This window comes from Phascolarctos cinereus, unplaced genomic scaffold (assembly GCF_003287225.1).
Source record: "Phascolarctos cinereus isolate Bilbo 61053 unplaced genomic scaffold, phaCin_HiC Scaffold_4;HRSCAF=312, whole genome shotgun sequence".
NCBI lineage: Eukaryota > Metazoa > Chordata > Mammalia > Diprotodontia > Phascolarctidae > Phascolarctos > Phascolarctos cinereus.
Window position 1 is genome coordinate 178,060,205 of NW_027555847.1, and position 25,441 is coordinate 178,085,645.

At 37.5% G+C, this 25,441-nt stretch overlaps 1 protein-coding gene across 1 annotated transcript in view; it reads right to left on the reverse strand.

Annotated features, from left to right (window-relative positions):
* Positions 1-24,216, reverse strand: part of SMARCA2 (SWI/SNF related BAF chromatin remodeling complex subunit ATPase 2) — a 205,919-nt gene extending 181,703 nt beyond the window's left edge. Inside the window, 4 exon segments of the mRNA XM_021001863.2 lie at positions 3,006-3,338; positions 9,770-9,899; positions 13,240-13,496; positions 23,775-24,216. Of these exon segments, the coding sequence (XP_020857522.1) occupies positions 3,006-3,338; positions 9,770-9,899; positions 13,240-13,464 (688 nt within the window). The 5' untranslated portion in view covers positions 13,465-13,496; positions 23,775-24,216.
* Positions 24,217-25,441: the final 1,225 nt, after the last annotated feature.

The following is a 25,441-nucleotide window of genomic DNA, read 5'->3' on the forward strand; positions in this document are numbered from 1 at the left end:
TTATCTGAATTTCTACCTTTCCTGAAAAAAAAACTTTTTTTTAACCCCTTGTTTCGCTATTGCTTTAATCTCTAGATGGAAGAGTAAAGCAAAATGAAAAGAAAATTCTGGGGTCCATCTGAGTAGAACTCAAGGCAGACAAGGCCATGTTCCATTAAAGAGCTGCTGACACTCCTCAGGGACAACTACTAAAGAGTTATTTCATTTCAGGTTCTTATTTCTGGACTAAAATCATAATTCTCTGTTGTTAGATGTTATAATGTCACATTTGGAGAATTATGACTTCAAGAGAATTATTAAAAAAAACTCAGCAAAAAACATCCTATTTTTAGAGTTTTCTACTGATATATCTATCATTAGTCTATATATGATCTACAGACTGAATAGCAAAAAAAAAAACCCCAAAATGGACAAAACCAAAAATGTTTTAAATTAGTTTGAGATCTATGTAAGAGCTTTTTGGCTGTCAAAATTCCAAAATATGATGTGAAATGTGGTTAAGAACTTAAAATGTTTGTTTGCAGTGGTATCATGGAATCAAAGATTCCTAGATCTAGAAATGAGAGAGACCCCTGAGATCAACTAGTCCAACACCCTGACATCACAGGTGAGGAAACTAAGCTTCACATAGAGAAGGTAGAAGCAGCAAAAGGAGAAGAAAGAGGAATGGTCAGAGAGATGAAATGAAAATAAAGGTGGTGCAGTATCAAGGGAGAAGAGAGTTCCAAGAAGGGTCATCCATAGTCTTGAATGCCAAGGAAATAAAGGACTGGGAGGAAAGTCTTGGAAGGTCAAGAAGAAGTCTTTGATGGCTTGAGAGAAGCTGTTTCAATGGGGTAAGAGGGACAAAAATCAGATTACAAGGAGTTCAATGATAGCATAGAGACAGTAAATAGAGATTGCTTACTTGGTTTATAAGTTTGGTGGTAAATCAAATTGGCAAAGATGATAAAAGATTCAAGCAGTCAATGTTAGAAGAGTTGGTGGGAGACAGGCACATTAATACGATATTGGTGAATTTATAATTGGTCATAGTTGTTTTGGTCTAAATGTTCTGAAAAACAACTTGGAATTATGTTAGTAAACTCACTAAGCTATTCTTTGATTCTGCCCACCACTGAGCATGTACTCCATGGAAGTAATAAACAGAATATATACCAAAATACCCCTAGCATCACTTTTTCTGGCAGTAAAAAAATAACAAAAACAAAAACAAAACAGAAAGGAAGTGGGTGCCCATCTATAGAAGGATGGCTGAACGAACCAGGCATATGAATAAAATGGACTATTACTGCGCTGTAAGAAATGACAAATGTGAGGAATTCACAGAAGCATGGGGAGACTTGTGCTAAATGATGCAGTGACTGGAGTTTAACCAAGAAAACAATATGCACAATGATCATAACAATGCAAATTGAGAACAATAGTGAAAGGCAGCCAAACTCTGGTTAATTTTAATAAACAATCTTGGCACCAAATAACACCAAAATATATTCCCCTTTTCTTGGTGGTGAGGTTTTAGAGCCACCCCTTCCCCCATGTACTCTTCAGTCCAGTGATCCTGGCCTCCTTGCTGTTCTGACTCTCCAATTCTCAGCTCAGTTGATTTTTTTTTCTTTTCTTTTCTTTCTTTCTTTCTTTTTTTTTTCTTTCCTGGCTGTTCCCTGTGCCTGGAATGCTCTCTCTCTCTCCTTATTTCTACCTCCTGCTTCTCTGGCTTCCTTCAAGTCCCAGCTAAAATCCTAATCTACAAGAAGCCTTTCACAACTCGTCTTCATTCTAATGCCTTCCCTCTTTTAGTTTTTATTTATATTATATATAGTACTTTTGCACATATTTGTTTGCTTGTTATCTCTGCTGTTAGACTGTGAGCTCCTGAAGGCAGAGACTGACCTTTGCCTTTCTTTGTACCCCCAGCACCTAATACAGTGCCTGGCACATAGTAAGCACTCAATAAATGCTTACTGACTCACACACACACACACACACACACACACACACACACACACACACACACACACTGTCTCTGCTGATAGAAGGTAAGCTCTTTGAAGGAAGGGCCTGTTTCATTTCAGTATCCCCAGCACTTAGCAATAGTAACCAGTATCTAAGAGGCACAAAATAAATGCATATACTGCCAGATGTTTGCTGGGCTGCCGAGTCTGATTAACCGTTTTTGTTTATTTGTCCTTCCTGTTACAAGGGAGGATTCTGCATGGAGGAAGGCACACATAAAAAAAGCCAAAGCCATGAATAAAATCTAAAAACAAATAAGCCAAGGCTCAGAGAGTTCTCATGACTTGCCTACAGAACAAAGCAGAACCCAGGCCCAAGTTCTCTCCATGGTAGTGCTCCGGATCCACACTGTCTCTTTGTAAAGTGCATTTACATCCTCTATCTCACCTCACAGTACCTCTGTGGGGGTAGCAGTGCAGGTGGCATCATGCCAACCTTACAGATGAGCAAACGAGGTGCAGACAGGTTATTAAACGACTGGCCTGAGGTCACAAAGTTAGGAAGCAGAAGAACTAGAACCCAAGCCCAGGTCCTCTGACCCTCGGCCCAGCAAAGGCTTTATGCATAGATGAAGGAGACAGTCCAATACAAGGTTAGAAGTGCTAAGCAACACCCCCTGCAATCCTCTGACTGGTACCACGAAGTCTATAGTTAAAATGCAAATACCTATGGAGAGATATAACACCTTGTTTTATTGGGCATTTATTTAGAATAACGTAAATGGCTTTACTAGATTCTTTGATACGGGTAAGTTTGGGTAAGTAGCCATACCTAGGCTGGAAGATTAAGAGTGACCTTGTGGACAGAGGGGAGGAGGGAACTGAGAATAGGAAACAACAGACAACATCCCCCCACTTAGGCCAGTCCCCCTAGAATTTTCTAGTACTAGCCTTGTTACATGTCTTGAGTCAGGACTTCCCTGTACTCTAGCACTGCTTCTTCTCTGAAATTGAACCATACATTGTACACGTAGTTACACATTAACCTACCAGATGGTCGGTTGAAGGTGACAAGAGGTGGTTGTTGTTGCTGTATGCTAGGCAGCGTCCTCTTCCCCTGCACAGCTAGCTGCAATGTTTCGGGTAGTGGCTGGCCTCTGGCCAACATTTTGTAAGCTAAAATTTGAGCTCGGAGCTGATGCAGCTGGACGGGGCTGAAAGGTGAAGGGCCTCGGTTGGGTTGGCTCATAGCCTGAGGATCTCCTGCTATCATGGGTCCTGGCTGGCTTGGAGGCATCTGGGGCGGAGTTGGACCCCCTCCAGACATTGGGCTGGAGACATGTTCTGGGGCTCCCAGTGGAGACGGGTGTGGAGACATATAACCTGAAATAAAGCACAGAAGGTATTAGAGACTTACTATGGAATATATTCAGGTTCATTTCTGGAAGGTTTACCCAGTTAGCAGCTATACTAATATATTCATTCTTATTAAGAGGAAAAGGCTTGAAGAAAATGATTGTATATGCATCATAGGTTTGCTTTTGGTAACACAAATCTCTAAGTAAAAAAACAATATGAATATAATTTCCAAAATTTGGGATGTCTAACCCATACAGACCAGAATGAGAAGTATCTATCCTACTCTCCAGAGTTATATAAGCAAGGGAAAAAAACCAGAACTGTTGAAAGCAATCAGAAATTGGAAAATTTAAACACTCAGTAGAATATCTGAGTAATGTTTCTGATTAGTCACAGTAAAAGTTGTCCTAAAACACAATACTAAACATATATAATAGACATTTCTTTGCCCTATATGGAAATATACCCACCCAACAATCTTGTCTAATGGCAATATTATCATAAAGCTTTTTTATTCATTTCCATGTGACAAGAATTTATTAAATGCCTTTAGTTTGCCTAACACTGCGCCCACCTTGAGTCAAAACAACTATGTACCTATCCTGAAAGTAAGTGTAAGAGAGAAAAATAAAAAATTAAAAAAAGAAAAAAAGAAAAAAAAAGAAAAACAACAACAACAACAACAAAAAGTAAGTGTATGAGAACAATTAACTGACCTTATCTAGGGGACATATTAACAATGCAAACTACTGGAGACTTTCACTGAGACAAGATACAGTTATTCCTTCCATGTTGCAACTTTCCACATCACAGTTTTGATATATCATGGATTGGCATAAGAAATTAAGTGGGAATTTGGGGGGGAGTGGAGTTTTGCGGAAGCCACAGATGACCTTTGAAGGCCAGCAGATGACAAAGAATCTATGGCCAAATGCTTAACTCAGATTTTACAGTAAGGTACTGTAAAGACCCCATAAAAGAAAAAAGAAAAAATTCAGACTTCTTCTCTGGTACAAAGAGAAGGCCAAAAATTTTTGCACCGATTTTCCAAATCACAGGGGCACTGCACTCCTAACTCCCATAATATGGAAGGGATAACTGTACATACAATTATTTATACCAGAATTATCACTTAGAAAGGGAAGTCGAGAGGCACCTAGGTGGCACAGGGGATAGAGCTCTGGCCTTGGAGTCAGGAGCCCCTGAGTTCAAATTCTATCTCAGACACAACACTTACTAGCTGTGTGGCCCTGGGCAAGTCACTCAACCCTGATTGCCTAACTCAAAAAAAAAAAAAGAGAGAGAGAGAGAAAGGGAACTAGAAATAATATGCTCCTCAAAGATTTCTGCCTAGCATTTAAGTAAATTATAACTAGAAATATTAAAGTAAATTCTACAACAGAGATAAATGGGGATAAACAAAGTCATTTTCATTTCCAAAATCCATACTTCATCTGTCTCTTCCTCTTCTCCCACATTGCCACCTCCTCATACCTCCCTGTTGAGAGAGATCAAATACTGAGATCTTCTTTTATCTCCCTGCTTCCAATTTCTCCTTTCCTCAATCCATCCTACATGAAGTTACTGAAATTATACCCCTGATGAACAGGTCTGACCAAGTTCCTTGTCTAAAAGTTTTCAGTGGATCCATGTTGTTAATAGGATAAAAGAAAATCTTAATAATCTGGTATTTGAGGCCTTCTACAATATAATAATAATTATCATTATCATTATTGTTATTATATAGCACCTACCATGTGCCAGATGTATGCTAAGCACTTTACAAACACTATTTCATTTGATTGCCACAATAACCCTGAGAAGCAAGGGCTTTATTATCCCCATTTGATAGTGGAGGAGAGATAAACAATGTTTTGCCCAGGTCTTACAGCTATTAAGCGTTGGAGGCCAAAATTGAAATCAGTCTTCCTGACTCCAGGCCCTATGCTTTATCCATTGGGTCATCTGCAATCTGTCTACAACCAGCCTTTCTAGCCTTAAAATACACTATTCCCCTTTAGATATTTTCTTTCTAACCAAGGAGGACTGTGAAAGCTCTGCCTCTTCATCTATGGGTTATATCTCCTAATTGGAGAATGAGCTTCTTGAGGGCAGGAACTGTCTTTTCTTTTTTCCATTTATATCTGCAGTACTCAGCACAGTGCACAGAACACAGTAAGCACTTACTAAATGCTTTTTCATCCATTCAGTCAATATCTATTTCTCAGAATTCTATGCTTCCTTCAAAATTCAGCTCAAGGGCCAACTCTTCTGAAAGCCTTCTCTGAACTTTCCAGTTCTTACATAAATAAGAACTCTACCTCCTCTCATTTTCCCAGAGCATTTTGTCTAGTCTCTCCCCGGATCCTTTCATTTCCTTTTCACTATTTTATTTGTATAGTTTACATGATGCATCCTTCTACTAGAATGTGAGTTCCTTCAGGTCAGTTTTATCCTTGTTTCTCTAGTTCCCAGCACAATGCATTACATGAAATGTGCTAAATAAATGTTTGCTGAATTTCTACGGGAGTAGAAAAAAAGCAAAGAAAGTAAGATGATTATGGGTTTCATTCAAATCACAGAAGGAACTTAAATTAAAATCTCCCCAAAATCACGTTTCCAAAACAACCAAGTACTAGAATTCCATGACTGTTATTTTTCACACCAAAAAAATTTTGCAGAACATCAGTAATATACTAAAGGATATAGTCTCCTTATATTTCAGTTTATAGGACCCATCTTTGTAAACTTTCCTTAAGTAACCCATATCTTTGCCCCTCAATGATCATTGTACTTCTCAATGATAATTCAGAGATACTATGGAGAGACCTCACTTGATCTTACCTCTATGATACTGACTCTTAAAATGGAGAAATTGTACCAGTGTCATTTCAATTTTCATAACTGACATGATAATGCTGAAAATGGGAAGGGTCATATGCTTCACATTTCTTTCATTTCCCAAAACAGAGCAATGTTTTGATCTCTCAATTTTGCCTTTGTATCCCTGTGCTTAATGAATTTTTGTTGAATGAATGAATTTTATAAGCTTTGCTATGAATCCCAGAATGCCTAATACTGATATTGATAACTTTAATGCTTTAATTAAAACACTATTAAAATTATCAATAACTTCAATTAAAGAGCTAATGCAAACATGAAATAAGTAATAATCCTGCCTATAGGAAACATAAAGTTGCATTACATATTACAATAATTCTTTTCAATATGACCCAGAGACAATGTTGTTTTCTCCATTTGTTTCTATTAATGTAGCCAAAGGAACAAAAAACAACTATGAAGATTTCATATTAAGAATTGTAAGCACAATACACTCAAGTTTTGAAGAGTGAACCAGTCGCCTGAGATATGAATGCAACAAAAATGCAAACTCTCCTTGGAAAGAAATGGAGAGAAGAAAAACCAATTTGGGATATTTCCACTAAGTTAATGGCAGACTTTTGCAAAATCATTGCTGCAGTATGACATTAAAAATGTGACAGTATGTCTCAGCTACAGAGAGATATTCTTTCTACATGACTAGCATCCAGTAAATTTAAAGAAAAGCAGGATCTAAATGATGAAACTGCATAACTTATTTTAGTAATTATCTTTAGTTGAAAACACAGAGTGGATGAATTGCCTGTCTCTGAAAGCAGATATATATTTATCAATAGGATGACAAAGTAGTTGCAGATTCTGCTTTTCAAAATCATTTTGGATTTGCTCATTCAAAAGTAAGAAGAAAAAAGAAGCTGATTTCCTTCTCCCATCTTCAAGACCTATCATTTTCCCAGTCCTATCCTCACTAAGAGAATAACAAGAAATGTTCTCTTTCTAATAATCTTGAGAAAGTAAGTACTGCAGTGTTGAAATAAATTTTCTCTTCACAAAGCCTTAAATATCATATACCTATCTCTAAAGATTTTTTATTTTCAGTGTACTAACAATAATGAATATTACCTTTCTTTGAGACCCTAAGTTACAAAATTCTTTAATTTATTGAAGGAAAATCGATAGCCTAATCAGTTGCTATGTACCAGAAGGGGTCATTCCTCAAATCACATCACATTTAGTCATTGCTAGGGGCGTATATAGTTTTGATTTTGATCCAGCCTTGTGATTTGGGAGATTTCTAATGTGTAAACTCCCTTCATCAGTGTACATGGGCAACACGTCTCTAACTTAAAGTCTTGGAGAGTTTCCTGGGGCATTTTCCCTAGGCAGGTTAAGTGACTTTGCATGAACACACAACTATTATGTGTCAGAGAAGACTTTACTATAAATACTGAGACAGACAGATAGGAAGAGACAAAGATAGATAGTGCCAGAGCCAGAGAGAAACAGGGGAAACCAGAGCCAGAGATAAAGAGACAAAGACACAGAAAAACAAGAGACAAAATCTGTCTCTAAAGAGAGACAGAAAGCCAGAGATAGAGAAAGAGAGCACTAGAGACAGAGACAGAGATAGAGACATAGAGAGACACAGAGAGAGAAATAGTGACCCAGAAAGAAAAAAAAAAGGAGATTTCAACAATCCTCTGAAGTATGAATCAGGATTCAAACCCAGGTCTTTCTAACTTTTAAAGTCAGCATATATCCACTATTTTACACAAACCATGACAGTTACTAGCTATAAAATTCTAGACAAGGCATTTAACCTCTAAGTCTATTAAATTAAAATTTTAATGGGTAAAGAGATTCTCCACACGGAGCTTTTCAAGCTGACAAACATTTAATGCTTATGTATGTACACTGATTTCCTACCATCTGACTGGAAAAAATACACTAGGAGATATACTTTTAACATTTTTGTTTCTTTAGTGTCTGCTTAAAACCAATTTTAAAATGCTAAATAACACACCACTTTAAACAATTACTGTTCCCCACAATTATGTGCCTTATAAGTCTTTAATAAAGATACCAGATAATCCAAATCCAGTTTATCACAGTTCCTGAGACATAGTAGGCACTTAATAAATGCTTGGTAATTGGCTTAATGATTCAAATTCCATTTTATCCAGTACCTAACATTTCAAATTGACAAGAATTTACTATAGTTAAATATTAGAAAGTAAAGTTGGATAGTTAAGACTATAAGAAGAGAGAGAGAATGATATAACATTTAACACCTTTAACCTGTAACCTTCCAAGCATTTTATGAAAATAAAGTCCTATATTCATCCTGTGACTCTTTATTTGGACATTGAAATTAAAATGGTATTTTTAGAAGTATACTGAATATATCATTTTTCTACTCAATATTGGGGAAAAAAGGTGAAACCATTTTAGGGTAGGGTTTTTTTTTCAGTTGGTTGTTTTATTTTGACAAAATCTGTGTTCAAGATTCTGTCACATCTAGGATATTTTATGACCATTACAAGCACTTCAGCTCCTGGTCTGAGTACTGGCAAAGACATGTCCAAAAACTACTGGAGAAAGCATTCCCCAGATTCTATTATTCCCCATACTATTCTACCACAAATATATCAAATTTCTGTTAAAGGGATTTTTCTCCTAATCTCATGATGTTGCTCTGTTGACAATGATACTTTTTCGGTTATCTTCAAATTATAGGATCTTTTTAGTAGATAAGAAACTACTTTCCTATTTAAATTTCAAAGGGATAAAAATTATGAGCCAAAAATCTTCCCCAAGACATATATATGTGTTATGAATACAAAAACTTTTTGACTGCAAGATAGTCAATCAAAATGGAATACATACAAAACATGAAGACAGGCCTTTATATAACAAATGTGCAGCTGAGTGGCACAGTGGTTAGGGCTCTGGGTATGGAGTCAGGAAGACTTAAGTTAAAATCCATCCTCAAGATACTTAGTAGCTATGAAACTCTAGGCAAGTCATTTAACCTCTATTTGTCTCCAATGCTTCAACTATAAAATGGGGTTAGTGAGGATAAAATGAGACAAAATGTATGAAGTGCTTAGCACAGAGAAAGGCACATGGTAGGCACTATATATATGCTAGCTATTTTATTATTGTTTTTTACTCCATGAATACTTAGGTCATAGTGAAAAGCAAGATAAATAAAGGTCATTACTGGGCTAAAATAAGGAAGGGGGTACAATACTTGAATTCTGCAGTTCAGGAGTTATTTTCCCAGGTAACACTTAGGAAAACAGTCACACACGTCAAAATAAGGATGACTTCTCTCCTTCACAGCAGGTTCACAATTTGAGTAACAGTTGCTACCAGCCTGTTTCCCCTCCACCTTTGGACTCTGACATTCAGACAGTAATATTCATCTAGAAAATGCATCCATTGGCGTTAAAAATAAGATTCTATTGAAAACGAGAGGTAAAAATGCTAGCTTTTTGTTTGACACATTTTTCCAGAGATGATATACACAACTAATTGCTAAGCTTGCAAGACAACAACAACAACAACAACAACAACAACAACAACAACAAAAAGGTGCAGCCAGAATAAACCTTGGCTATGTTGATCCATTGGACTCTGAGGTGGGCCCATTCCAGGATGTGGTGGTCGCATGCCCGTGCCCTTCATGGAGCTACAATGTAGATCTTCAACAATGCCTTTGTCGTGCATACCATCAATGGACTGAAACATTAAAAAACAAATAAACATAAATTAGATACTTCTTTAAAATACAGAATTTAAACGTTTTTGAAGGCTTAGGAATCTTGCTCATCAGCGCCATACAATCAATCATTCATTATTCATATATCCTTAATTTGCTTTTTAATCTATACCTCACACATGGAAAAATTAAGACAGATACCTGCTTTCAAGTCAGAGGTCAAAACTCTAGGCAAAACAGTTGGCTTTTTAAGCCAATGTCCTCAAATAAAACTTAGGGCCTGCTCAAAGTGTTGACAAATACAATGTAAGAAGTTTCCCCATAGCCTTTAAAGTAAGTTTTGAAATCTGTTGTTTCGAAGTTAAAGTCTGGAGTAAATCTGAAGTAGGAATAACTGGAATGCCTTGACTATTTTTGGCTTTTTTTTTTGTCTAGTGCAGAAGGGAAGGAATTCTGGAAAGTTTTAACTTGAAACCAGAAGATTCCATGGCAGTTGGGAATAGGGAAACAGTCAGAATAAGGATGGGGGTAGGGGAGCAAACACTAGGGGAGGAAGAGGTTGAAATAGACCCTATCTGGAAGGAAAACTTGAAAGCGTGTCATCAGTTTATGGGCCAGGAGAGAAGAATGAGATGTATACTGTAATACTAGTATGACTAAAGGAGATTAAAGAAAAGATGGGGGAAAATGTGTGACATAGAGGACTAAAGCAGGTAAGTAAGTCCTAATTCACAGTAAGAACCCAATAAATACTCAGTGAATCAAAAGAAATAAAATCTGGTCAAGAAATAAGCAGTTCTACCATACATACATACACACACACACACACACACACACACACACACACACACACACACACACACATATATGAAGGAAACATCCAATCTTCTCAGATGAAAATTCAAAAGTATTTAAGAGGAATACTTTCAATGAAGAATTCAAAAGAAATTTAAAAAGTAAGGATGAGTATCTCCAGATTAGGAAAAATAAAAGCTTCAATCTTAAGGAATCTCTATTAGAAGCTTCAACTGAAAAGAAAGGAAGAATACAGAACAACAGGGCATATGTATATATGCATATAACATATGCATATCAGGATTCACTTTTATTTATAATAATAGAAGGGGGAAAAGTAGACTTTGGAGAGGGGAGAAAGGCAGTTTCTAAGAATAAAGGGAGAGAAATTTCCTGAGAAAACAATCTTAAGTCCCTGAATCTTGTCAGCAGATTCAGGGGCCACCTTTTTACCAAGGCAGTCACAAAAAAAAAAAAACCACACAAAAAACTCCACAATTATCTATCTTGAAAAAAATACTGTGAAAGCAGAAAAATTAGGTTAGCAAAAGAAAACAAAAAGAAATGTGGAACTTAGAAAACCAAAAAAAAGCACCTATAAGAAATGGAGCTTAGAGTCAGGTATAAAGAACACATGAGAAGAGGGTGCTGGGTAAAGGAAATTAGCAGGAAGCAAAAGAAATAAAGTTTTATATTTAAAAAAATCTACTGCACAGTGGAACAACTTTAACTGTTGATAAACCCTCATTTACATAACTAATATGCCAAAATAATGGCATAGGATAACTAGGAGAGGGTGACAGAATTGTCTAAATATTCACAGACAACCTCTTGGAGCAGCGAGTTCTCTATTACTAGAGGGGTTCAAATAGAGACTCTAACGAACACTTTTCAGAACTATTGTAAAGTGGGTCCCTGCCTGAAGGCCCCTCCAAACTCTATGACTGATAAATAAAGAACATTTCTAAACACTTGTCTAAAGTTGGACCAAAAATATTCTGCAATTAAGTATGTGAAAGCCAGTATTATCAGAACTAACGCTTCTTTAACTTAAAGACAGGGAATAGCAAGCTCATTTCTGCTTGCTAAGAACTTTCATTGAGTCAATTATCTTAAGACATAATAAGCAAGAATAAATACTTGGAGTATTTTCTCTGATCTCTTTAAGTCCTTTATAGACTATACAAATATCAATGGAAGGAAATAGTTAGGGGATAGTTAGCCTGAAGAGGCAAAAACTTAGAGCAGATGTGATAGTTGTCTTCTAGGATTTGAAGAGGTTATCATGGGGAAGATGAATCAAATTTATTCTGTCTGAACCTAAAATGAAGAACTATGCTTGATTTCTAAGGAGAACCTTTCTAAAAATTAGAGCTATTCAAAAATGCCTTAGGAGGTAGTAGGTTCCCCCACATTGGAAGTCTTCAAGTGGAAGCTGGATGACTTGTTGTCAGGAATGTAGAAGAAATTCTTGTTCAGGTAGAGATTGTACCAGACAGCCTCTGGTGTCCTTTCCAGCGACAATGATCTGTGACTTCAAGGCTGAAGTAACCACTTTCTCCTATTTGAAGGCTCTGCACATTAATGAAGATATGTGAAGATTCTACCAAAGATTTTTTGTTGTTGTTTATTGCTCACTTTCAGAGAAAATTGCAATAAAGGATGCCATTTGCTTTCCCAAGAGGCCAGTTGTCTTCGCTGATTCTAACAGAGAACTCATGATGCTAAATTTGTACCAATACAATCATCCCCACAGCAACAAGTCAAGGTCATAAGTGGAAGATTAACATTATTGCAGGATCAAGCAGAAGAACCTAAGCCAGGAGTGGGGAACCTGCAGCCTCGAGGCCATGCCGCAGGTGCCCTACTCCTGACTAGGCTGTATAAGAAACAAGAGTCCTTATTCAAAACTGAAATAAAAATACCTCATAATTAGTCCCAAAATGTATTTTTTTTAAATTTCTCCTTGGGGGAAAAGAAGTATTATTTTATTCCAGTAATAATCCTCCCAATTGAAAAACAGATTTCACTCCACTAAAAAAAACAAACCAACCTTAGTAACTTTTCTTTAAAATATTTGTGTGTATGTGTGTGCATTTTATACACACACACACACACATAAATACATATATATGTATATACATGTTGGTTAGGGAAGTAATTCTACTATTATGTTTCTCTAAATTTTCTATCAGATGATACAATTCTATTCAAGTAAGTTTTGAAACAATCAAAAATTCACTGAAAAAACCCCCCACTACTCCACAAAAACACCTCATGTCAAAATTCTATTTACAGTTTAGAAAAGAAATTTGACAATCAGATTGAAAACTCAACCTAATAGTTGTAAAAGTTAAGTTCTAACATTTCTGATTTATATTTACTATCACTAATAATAAAGGTAACTAAGAATTTAGATGCTCTTTTGATGACGCATTGGACAGAAATGACTGTAACCTGATACTCAGAAGTGTTGACAGTAGAAAAAAACTTCATTTTCTTTTTATCAGAAAACTAAACAGCTTTGACTCATAAGTCAAAATGAATGAGAACATAAACTCTTACCTTGTGCATTTGGTGCATTCCTTCCTGTGGAAAATCAGTGGGCCCCATTGTTGGCATTGAATGTGGAACACTGGGTGGTCCAGGACTTGGTCCCATCATGCTGTGCACTGAACCTGGAGATGGCCCTGGCCCTGGACTGGGTCCAAGAATTGGTCCAGGGGAGGGTCCTGGCCCTGGTGAAGGTCCAGGGTGGGGCATTGCACCAGGATCTGTTGGCGTGGACATCTATTCTTTGTCTTCCAGTCAATTGAGCAGTACTAATTTGGACAAAGAGGAAAAAAAAAAGATATTTAATATATGAAATTAGGATTCATGGAGTATGACTAGTAGTAAGGATTATATTTGATAATGCTGAAATGGCCTTTTCCTTTTAACAGACATTTCATAAAACTGACCTATCTGTGCCAGATAGTTCAAAAAATGGTATATCCATCTGTCTTAGTCTTTTATAAAGGCTACTGCTGAAAAATATATATATAAATGGTTTCTAGAAAGTTATGAATCATCTAGGATATAGAAAATACTCCCTAGGGAAAAAAAATCAAATTTAACACTTCAGCAGAAAACTAAAGAGGTGATAAATTGTGATTCTTTATTAGTGTAGTCCTCAGAAGCTTCTACTTCACTCATCAGCCTTTGGGTGCAAGAGTCATTTATTTAAAAGAAAAAGTTACACAGGCAATTCCCCCTTTAGTCTATGGGCATATTTATAAGAGTCATTAAAACTAAACAGGTCCTAGCCATTACAACCATGCCCATAAACAGATAATATCAAACTAAAATCCATTTTTATAAGAATATGGGAATTTTAAAATGTTACTAAAAGTTCCAGAATGAAACTTTTCCAGAAGGGAAATGGAGAGAGGGAGATTAGCCCAATATTATAGTTAGAGTTACAAATATAGAAATTTTAGCCTAATCACAGGTATCTCAATTTGTGCTTTACCGGATCTGAGGAAGAATAAAAGGGTAGCTGAGAGGTGTTTAGGTGGATGACAAATGACTGAAGGGCTCATTCATTGTTTTTAGTTTGGTTGGTGGGGGTGGGGGGTAGGGAGGGACTGTTTTCAGTTAAAACAAGGGAACAGCCTTACAATCATTCACTAGTCTTGGGCCCTACATATGATAGGCCTTTGCCATCAGTGTGAACTAGGAGCGCAACCCTACCACTTTCCTGCTTTGATATAATGCAGTAGGAGCAGTATCCCCAGGCCCATGTTGTGAGCTGCCTTAGGCCAGTGAGTGGTTTTTGTCAGTTTAGTAAATAAACTGCCTTGGATGTAGTCCAAGTTGGACTTGCCTTATACTGAGTTGACTCTATATATAGACATCATAACAACATCTTGGAGACACGCACTAGGATATACTGGGCCTATTCTCCACAGATTTATCACAAAATATCACTTTAAAGAAGGGCAAAAGGAATACCCTAGATTATATAATCCACTCAGTATCCATACCTATTTACTGACAAACCTAGGAGGAGAGTCCTAAACTGCTGTCTTGTACACCAGTGTTTCTTCAGCTAATCACAATGGAGTAAAGAGAAGCAAAAGTAGTACTGCCTGCTCTGGGACCCTGCTTTGTTTCCCACTAAGCCATGGAGGACATTTGGGGGTGACATATTTGATTGGAGTTATTTTGACTTTTGAAAATGAAAACCAGAAAGTGTCTGAAATATGCCAATATAATGCATTCTTAGCAAAAGTGTTGTTTTGTTTTAAATAGAGAAATGAATGTAGGGCACTTAACAAATAAACTGGATGAAAGAGTGATATTGAAAGCCAAAAAGGTTGGAAGGAAGGGATAATAAAAGACTGCTTTGGAATGAATAAAAGTGGGTTTTGTTGCTAGAAAATGGGATTGATAAAACAACTGAAGTGGTTTCTAAAACAACAGGAGAGCCTAGAGAGTGAATTATAGCTCTGAAATCACTAGAGAGCCAACTCTTACTATTTATTCTATGTGATTAACAAAACAAACGGAAGTAACTTCTTTTGTAACCCTCCCCCACCCTTCATCTCTCTCACACACAAACACAAATACACTTTTCCAGTCAGCATTTTTAATTTAGAAGGCTGACGTCAATGGAGTGGTATTATAAGTTATACTATTCTTTCATGGATATCAGTAAACTAATATGCCCCTTTACTTTTTAAGTGAATGAAAGGAAACTTTATTTCCTGTGATAGTTTACCTAGAAATCTGTTTCAGTAGATGTTACTAGTATAATCCAATGATTCTGAAAAATAGAGCTACAAACACTTGTTTCATAAGCCCAATATTTCTACTTTTAATAGATGCTTTTTAAAAAACATTTTACTATGCCCCCCCATAATACTTTATGCTTATTGTAACATTTCCATTTTGGAGTCTTCAAGGATTTTATAAATATTAATATAGAGTGTAGTTTAAAAAAAAACTCATGATTTTTATGGGACCAACTACTAAAAACTTAACAGGAAAAGTTCTTAGAAGGCAAATCAAGAATTATGAACATATAAATGGATCCTAAAGACTGAAACATATCATACAGGATAATTTTTAAGGCCAAAAGCATTGGAGATTGCTACTAAAATAAAATTATTCTAAGATAGATATATGCATATATATATATATATACATGGAGAGAGAGAGAGAGAGAGAGAGAGAGAGAGAGAGAGAGAGAGAGAGAGAGAGAGAGAGAGATCTTTCTTAGAGCATTTGGACATTTTAAAAACTTTAATTAACCCTCAGACCATCTCTGAAGAAGCCCATTTTCCTGAGAGATAAGCAGGACTCTATCCCATCATTGGCATAGTAGAAAAAGTATTGGATTTGAAGACAAAAGACTTGAGCTAGAATTCCAGTTGGGTCACTTAACTAGCTATGTGATTCTGGACAAGTGGCTTGCCTCCTCTCCCTACCTCAGTTTCCTCCTCTGTAAATGTCAATCTGTAAAATGTAGATCTATATAAAATGCCTTTCTTGCTTTAATGTGACTCTAAACAAGTCCATTCTACTTTAATTACTTTTCAAGCACCTTTAAAGAGGAAAATGAGTGAAATAAATTATTAACCACACTCTAGACAGATGAACTCAAGTACAGGTTAAAAGGGCATCAAAGACTGGAACCTAGCATGAGTTCACTCCTCTAAAAAATGACTCAATTCCCTTACACAGCTTTTGGGTTATCTTTGAGACAACGTATCTACAAAACTAGATGATTCAGAAGATGTTAATCAATACAGAGCTTTTTTACTCTCTTTGTTAAAAACACCCTTCCCTTCCTCCCCAGTTCATTTTGTTTTCTATTGTCTACATAGTTTATTAAGTAATTTTTCCAATAAATTAAGTGACATCTCAAAATCTGTCTCTCTTTTTCTCTGTCTCTGTCTCTCTCTCACACACAAACGCCTGTAAAATATTCTTATTCTTGTAGCAAAGGAAAATAGAAGATAAGGAGTGTGTGGAACAACAACAACAAAAAAAAAGGTTTGGTATATCTATCAGAACCACTTTTTGTATTTGTCTGCCTATGTTGAACTTAAATTGGTACTGTTCAAGCTGTGTCTCTTGACTTATTCACTACATACTATGATTTGTCCCATTCCACATTATGATATATTTAGTACGTAAAGATAAAGTTTTTGAATATCTTATTAATGTTCTATAAACACAAATACTCATCTTTTCCTATTTCATTATCTGTTCTCGTTGAGGAAAAGTTCACAAACTTTTTAAAAACACAACATACCTAAAGAATTTTGAATTAATGAAACTTCATTAATTATTAATTTCTTCAGAGTAACATATGAGACCATGAGACATTGCTGTCCCTTTTAATAGTGTATTGAGATGCCATCTATACCTGAATGAAAGGTGGTAATATGATTTCTCTGAGGTTGTGCTAATCCAAACAAAAAATAACAACAAACCACCTAAAGGGCTAATTGGGGCAACTAGATGGTGCAGTGGAGAGAGTACCAAGCCTGGAGTCAAGAAGACTCATCTTCCTTCCTGGGCTCAGATGCTTACTAGTTGGGTGACCCTGGGTAAGTCACTTAACCCTGCTGCCCTCAGTTTCCTCATCTGAAAAATGAGGTAGAGAAGGTAATGTCAAATTGGTCCAGTATTTCTGCCATGAAAATATCAAATGGGGTAATGAAGAGTCAGACACAACTGAATAATAATAAGGGGGCTAATTAGCTCTCACATCTTCTAGCACTATCTCAAAATGAACCTTGCCAGAAACCAAGATTTATCTTCTTGGTGATGCCTGCAATGCAATTCAGGCTCTCCCAACATAAGGATCTCTTAAGAACCAACTGAGTATCCAGCAAAAAAAAGGGGGAAAAAAAGGCAGTTTGAAAGGAGGCCTTTAAAAGAGGACCCTGAATGCTAGAAAAGGAAGCACTCAAACAAGGCACACTTTAGTAGAGTGCCCCTCCATCACAAGACTCATGCCCCCTCTGTGGCTCTTATGGAATGCTTACTTATCAGGTCATATGAGCATCCTAACATACTAAGATTGGATTAGCCAATTTGTAGTAATTTGTAATTTGTAGAAAGTACAATAAATAGCTCCACAGAAGAGCATCTTCAAATGTAATGTCTCATGCACTAATTACCTGAATTCAAACTTGCCCTTTAGAAATTATGTTAAGGCTTCTTCCTGGTACATACTCATTTAAAACTTATTTTGATCACTTGAAAAAATTGAGTGATACCAGTTACATCTCTGTTTAGTAAGAAGTTTAAAAGTGTACATTAAAGCTATGGAAGTGATTTCAGAAAATAAAGCTTTTCCTCCCAATGGCATATTAATCGCTGAAGTTGTAAAATTCTATTATTCTATGCAAAATGAACTTATGAGATAGAAAGGACATGTATTATTTCTATGTCTTCTACTGATAACTAAAAATCAAGACCTTTAAGCTAATTTCTATTAACCAATAAATCTTATCAATGTTAATGGAGCATGTCCTAATAACCTTCATACTTAGACTACTACTCTGGCCTTTTAACTGGTATTTCTGCCCCCCAGAAATTCTTCCCCTACCCATCCATTCCCCCACACAGTCCTGGGCACCTATCCTGTAAATGGCTTCTAGGGTAATCAAACCAAATGCTATCTTTTGTGTCACTGATGTCACTAAACTGCTAGAAAACCATCAATGGTATTTGGAGCTTAAAGTTTTAAGAATGAATGTTAAAAAATTGTTTTTGCATGTAGCTGGGGAAAAATAAAATACTAAATAGGAAAATTTAAAAAAGAATGCCATTGATGGATCATCAGTCTTGATCAGGTAAATGACAAACTTCTTAGCCTGTCATTTCCTCATTATGGTATAGAGGGGACTCTGGATTCTCAATGGCTATGCCAGCAGAGTACAAACCTTTCAGATTTTACCAAGTTCCTAAGACTGAAAATATAGACCTCATATTAGCTATCAGCAGAATGAACCTACCTCAGTTCCAAGAGGTCCATCACCCCCAGATAAATGGGGGGATGGGCCAAAGCAACTGATGATGAACCAGTTGTAAAGGAATAGAGGGGTTCTTCTCTGCATTAGTAGATGTAATCTTCATACCTGTGATCAAATATTTTTTGAAGTATAGAAATAAACCTAGCATCCAAGGTGACAATCTAACCTAATCCAACCTCACCTGCCCCTCATCAGTAACTAAAGCCTTCTGCTCCAATCAGACTAGCCTATTCATTGATCTCTGTACATATCTTACTCAATCTGGCCTCCTCATCTTTTCTTTTCTGACCACCCAGTGTGTAATGTCATCTCCTGATCCACTCCTATCCATCAAGGTCCATTTCAAGGTCTACCTACTCCATAAACCTTTCTCAGACTCATGCCAGAACACAGTAAACTCTCCACCTTCTGAATTACTTATTGCTTATACTATCCAATTGTCACTCAGTCAATAAACAATTATTAAGTGCCTACTATATGCCACAAACTGTACTGAGCTCTGGGGATACAAAAAAAGGCAAAAAATAGCCCGACTCTCAAGGAGCTCACAATCTAAACCCTTACACCAGGGTAATAGTTTTGTCTTCTCTTTTCATGTACGTGTGTATATCTTTTCCTCTCAGATAGACCGCCTCCTCATTATGGCAGTCTTAATCCCACAATGCCCAGCATAGCACTATATCCTCAGAATCAGTTTTGTTGATTACTTTAACAGTATGTAGAAATCATATTCAGTTGATATTATGGAAAATAAAAAATGAAATAATAGATGAATTTATGGTGAACAACTTATGTTTAAATAATTTGCTTTAAAAAGTTAAATGATTATATCACATATAGAAAATGCTGCATTTCATATCAATTGATCAACAAGTAATTATCAAGTGCTTCCTATGTGCGGAGCATTATGCTAGGCACAGAAACAATGAATGAAACAACCCCTATTAGCGAGGAGCTTACATGAATACTGGCTAAGAAAGCAATACTAAGAATATATTGTGGGGTCCCATGAAACTTCTCAGTTTTAAAGAATGATAAATAAAGTTGACTGTAAATATAATATAAGTGGACACTACCTAAAAAGTGTTTACAGAACATAGTTTTGAATAGTAGTTGATCATAGTCAGAATTGATCAATATCTCCACTTTGACAATTCACATTCATCACAAGTAAGTGAAACATAATCTAGATGTAAAGATGTAGAGTTTCACTCAGAAATGGCCTACATATTACTGTCACAGCACAAATTAAAATATTGTCATTCTTCCTAGAAGTTAGAAGAAAAAAAGTTATTAGCTTAAAAACAATATGTTAGTAAAACTCTATTCTTGAATTAGAAAATAACCTATTGTTTAAAAAAACCCAAAATTTCACAGTTAGTAAGACTTTCATTTCTCTGAGCTTGGTTAGTTCCATTTGCCAACTTGCACAAGGACCAGCCCATTTTCAAAGAGATCAGTTGTCATAATAACATGCTAGCATCTGCACTGATAGTACACAGTAGTTGTTTCAATTTGATGTTAAATTGGGTATTTTATACATGATATTTCAAAGAATATAATTAAAACTGCCCTCATTTTATTCCCTCAAAGTAAAGACATAAAAAAGATACAAAAGAAAATTATGAGATACTTTGTTAGTATGAGGCAAAACGGGGGCAAGTTTTGGGAAGTCTACTGTAATTAACACATTTTTGGCATGTACATTAGAGTTAATGAAAAATTACAGTCCACATTAAGCTTACATTGTATTACTAATGTATCATAAAATCTAAAAAGTCCAGTTATATCACTTATTTCAAAATCTTATTCAATAAGTCTGATATGACATTTTGTCACAAATTCCAAATTACAGTATAAATTAAGGAGCTTTTATATTCCAATCTAGCCAAGCCAGCACCCTTGTTCCCTCTTTTCTTCACTGCTACCCTGTTACTCTCAGTGTTATCTGATTTCCTAGCTACAGAAATGAACTGGTTGACAAATGTCTTTATATCTTCATCTTTAAAACTTTTATTGTTTAAAAGCTTTCCATAATGCACCTTGAGCTCTTTAGAGGAAAAGGCAATATATCAATATGGGAAACAAATAATAAACATATAATAGAAGTAAAACAGCCGTAAAGTTGTCAAATATCTACCAACATGGCTATGTTTAACTTGATGGTAAGTATCTTAGGTGAATGCGTTTGCTATTATTCTTCATTACCTAGCAGAACCAATACCTCAACTGCACTGCTTAGGTAAATAAATGAACAAAAACTCTCTAAGGAAAAATACAAAAATACACTAGGACTTTCCAAATAGAGTACTAAATTAACTTACCACTAAGGCTGCATTTGGAACACATTAGTGCTAAACTATAAGTACCATCTGTACTTTCCACTCAACTATATAAAGAGTACAGATTTTTAGTAACATACATGGCTTTACTAACTAGCAAGAGATTAAATTTCTATGACAAACTTTTCCAAAGAAAAGTTGTTCTGTCCTTTTTTGGTCAAAATCATTCCATTTACAAAACATAACCCATATTTAATGGAAAAGGAGTACAAAGATCAATTTAGTAATGAAGTTCTGAAGAGAAAAAAAAGAAAACAGAAGTCTACAAAATAAAGTTCTTCCCCTTAGGGGAAGAATCTTCTCTCCCCAGGGAAGGGGGAAAACAACTGCTGAGAGAAAATGTGACTTTCATGCATAGTAAAGCTTCTAAGATCATTCATTTTAACCAACTAATTATCCCTGACTCTTTTAAAAATGATTTTTATCAGGCATACAGATTCAAAACTACTAGTGGTTAAATCAGGTCTCCACCTCCAGCGACTATATCTCCCTGTAGTTGCTTGTGCTGGGAAGTAATTTTAACAGCATATTTGTGATAATTCAACCATTTGCATGGCAACATGTCAAGATATCATAAATAGTGATTTATTCTTTCTCCAGAATATCAATAAGCCACTGCCCTAGAAGGGTATAAGAAGGTAAGCGCTCTTATACACACAAATATCTTCTAAAAGAACTGGAAGACATACACATACAGACAGCATCAGTTTTATAGCTTAAGTTTTCTTTTTTTATGGTCTTGTTCCAGTGGGCAAGGCCTTAGAAGTTAATGTTGACATTATAATAGATTCAAAATGATAACAATCTAACAATCTAAGAACATGAAATGTGAATAGCAATATTATCTACAGTTTCTGATGTCAAATGTGAAGTCAATAAAAAAGTTCTAAATCAATAGCTAAAAAATTTGGCTTTTTTTTCTGTTTTATTCCCTTTCCAGAATATATTAATCACAATTCCTGAATAAAAATCTAAACTGCTCATTGGAGAAGTTTTTTTCTTGTCAATATCGAGCCTCAGGTGTTGGTCAAAGTACTTTACAGACTAGACAAGAAATGCTCACAGACCATTTTAGAAATGAACAAAAGGAGATCTAAGGCTGCTTTGAACACTCTGGTGGTACATATTTTCTATGAAACACCACAGTGATGCTGGTCTTGAAGCTGGGATATAACTCAGGAGAGAAATACTGCATTTAATGAAGCATCCAACGCTCACCCCTGCCAGCCTCTCCTGTGTTATATGATACACTTAACTCAGATTTTATTTTAAAATGTTCATTATCACTATGGTCTTTCTGCCTGATTGCCTCTGACAAGGCAGATGGGTTCTATGATCTAATAGGTCCTTTTCATTCTCTCACAATTCTCATAAGTATTACTTGGACATAAAAACTGTCTTTAAAACCCTTTGAGTAGGGCACTTTTGAGTGACAAAGAAGCTAAAAGGAAGAAAGTCAGGGAGGAATGATAGAGCAATTAGGTTCCCAAAGAGAAAGCGTGCCTCAATTTGCATAACAATGCTCCAAGTCACACAAACAAAACTGCCACACCTCTTAACATATAACCTAGTAGACTAGAAAGTAGCTAGGAAATGGAACCCAGACACTCAGCTGACAAGACACAAGGGGTTAGTTGCCCCAACCAGCAGGGAAATATTTTTGAAAGGATATTCAGCAAATATAGTAGGCACTTAATAAAAGTTTGTTAAATTTGCTGAACTAAAATTGCAAAGCTGTCAACAGTTTCAGATCAATGGCCGTTGCCCAAGAAACTGTTTACTCTTTCTGTTAGGATAGGTAGCCTTTGCAACAACTGACTGGTTGGTTCTCCTAGGCAAACATCAAATCACCAATAGAAGTCTTTTGAAATGGAAATCTTTAAGAATTTAACTCTGCAATTGGTAAATAAAGCTCTAAGGTCTAATTTAAAGCAATCACTGAAGAAACAAATCTCCTTCCTTTATATTTTTCGACTATTTCTTTTATTTGCCCACTGGTTTTTCGCTTTAGAGTACAAGTCAGTAAGGTAACTTGGGACATCAGTGCCTTAGGTCCATAAAATAAAAACCTAGGCCATTTAGCAAAAGAAAGAAAAGCAGAAACACTTCAAAACTCTACTAAAAAGTTATATAAACAAAGGAGGGAGGAACGACACGGCACGAGTTTTGTACCCATTTGCTATTAAAGTTACATAACATACGGTACCCACATTCTAAAAGGAAAAGAGCTCCACACAGTACTGTACTGTATCTCCTCCTCCTCCACCCTGGTAGCTGCTCAGAAAAATCAAAACGCTTGGAAGACAAAGTGGGCAACTTTAAATATTTATTTTATTCCTAGAGTAAATCCTGCGAGAGTTTCAGGCGTATTTAGGCCCGAAGTTTGAATCTACAACAGCCCTGGGGCAAAGTAAACCCATAAATGTACAAACGCCAGGAGGAGAGAATGACAAGCAGCCGCAGCAATCGCATTGAGCAGAGCCATATTTTCTTCCCCTTTCCCTCTTGTCGGAAAGTTTTCCATCTAATCGATCCGACCAGAAGCAAGCCCATTTTCTTGTCTTACTTTTCAAGGGGGGACGAATGGGGGGGCGGGGGAGGAGAAGAGAAGGGGAAGGGGGAGGAGGTGGAGAACAACCTCTCCCAACCTCGGAGACGTTTGGCGCAGGCAGGCGGGCGGACTGACTGACTGATTAACGCACAGACGGACACACAGACCCCTTACCTGGAGGGAGGAGCAGAGCACAAAGCGAAGCCGACGTGCCTGGGTGCTAGGCGGTGGTTATTATTGGAGCCAGCCGGGACGGCGGAGAGCATATTTCCCGAGAGCGCTAGGCCTGTCTCTCCCCAGCTTCTTCTTCCTCTTCCCTCCCCTCTCAACATGTCATACCGATCAAACATGTCTGTGTGTATGTGTGTGTATGTGTGTTTCGCTGCTGTGACTTCCTGATTCTCCGCTGATTTCACACACATACATACACATACACACACACACACACACACACACACACACACACACACCACCACCACCACCACTAAACGTCGCCTTTTCCTCTCCAGGCACAGGCTGGGGAGGGAGGAAGAGGAGGAGGAGGAGGAGGAGGAGAAGGAGAAGGAGAAGGAGGAGAGAGGAGGAGGGTGGCTGCTTTCCTCCTGCTGCTCCTGACTCGCGCGCACACATACACGCACACACACACACACACACACACACACACACACACACACACACACGCCAACCTAGAGCAAACTGTAATACTAGCTGTAAACCCCCGGGCCCTCCGCCGCTCTCTCCCTCCACCTCCACCTTAGTTATCTACCCTGCCAAACTTTCTGCTTTAGACATCTCCAACTTCCCTCCCGGGGTCTGGATTAGGCAGACCCCCTCCCCACCCAAAGCAACAGGGGCAAGTTCCTTGTCGCCCTCCTCCCTGCCTTCCGACCACTAAAAAACAAATGAAAACAGGAGGACCTAGGTCTTCACCATTTCATCTAGGTAGTTGCACACTGGCTACAGCTAAAAAAAAGCTGGGGGAAAGACGCAAGAGGCGATTTCCCCGCGTTTACCGGAAATAAACGAAGTCTTTGGGCCGGGAAGCGTTTAATGCACGGGGCGATCCATTTATCTTCCAGATGAAGCCAGGCATACACAGATGCGCTGGATGCAAGGCACCGGGCATGCCCGAATGTCCGGCCCCGCTGCTCTGCACTCGGGAGGTGGCGGCGGCGGCGGCTGCCAGGGGAGAGGACCGGGCCAAGTCAGGGACGAGCTGGACAGGCTATTTGGGGAAGTGAATCGCGACACCTTTGCAGTTCGCGTGACTGTGTTTTGCAAGGCAACCAGAAGGAGGAGAGGAGCTCTGGACGCTGGGAGGCGGGAGGGGGAAGAAGGCGAAGGAAGGGGGCAGAAGCCAAACCAGATTTGATCAGAACCAAACAAAACTAAAAAGACAAGGAACGAGAAGAGACATCAGTGGTCAGGAGACTCTGGACCCTCTCCTACAAGGGAGCAGCTCCCCCCCCCGCCCTGCACCTCTAAATCTTGCACTTGCGTGCATCTGTGTGTGTATGTGTGTCAGAGAGAGTGTTTGTGTGCGCGTATGTGTGTAATGTTAGTGACAGTCAGACAGGGAGATTATCCGGATCATGGCCTCCTTGGCTCGACTGGTTAATGCAGCCGCTGCTGCTGCAGCAACCACTCACTCTTAACAAGCTCCATTTCTTCCCTTCTCACTCACTTGATTTCCCCATCCCACCCGCACCCCCGCCGCTGACCCTGAAAGGGATAGCTCGCAGCACCCTCAGCTCCCACTGCCCTAGAAAAAATGGGAGGGGGCAATCAGATCTCCTCCTTCTCCTTCTACTAGTCCTCCTCCTCCTTGTCTTCCTCCTCCT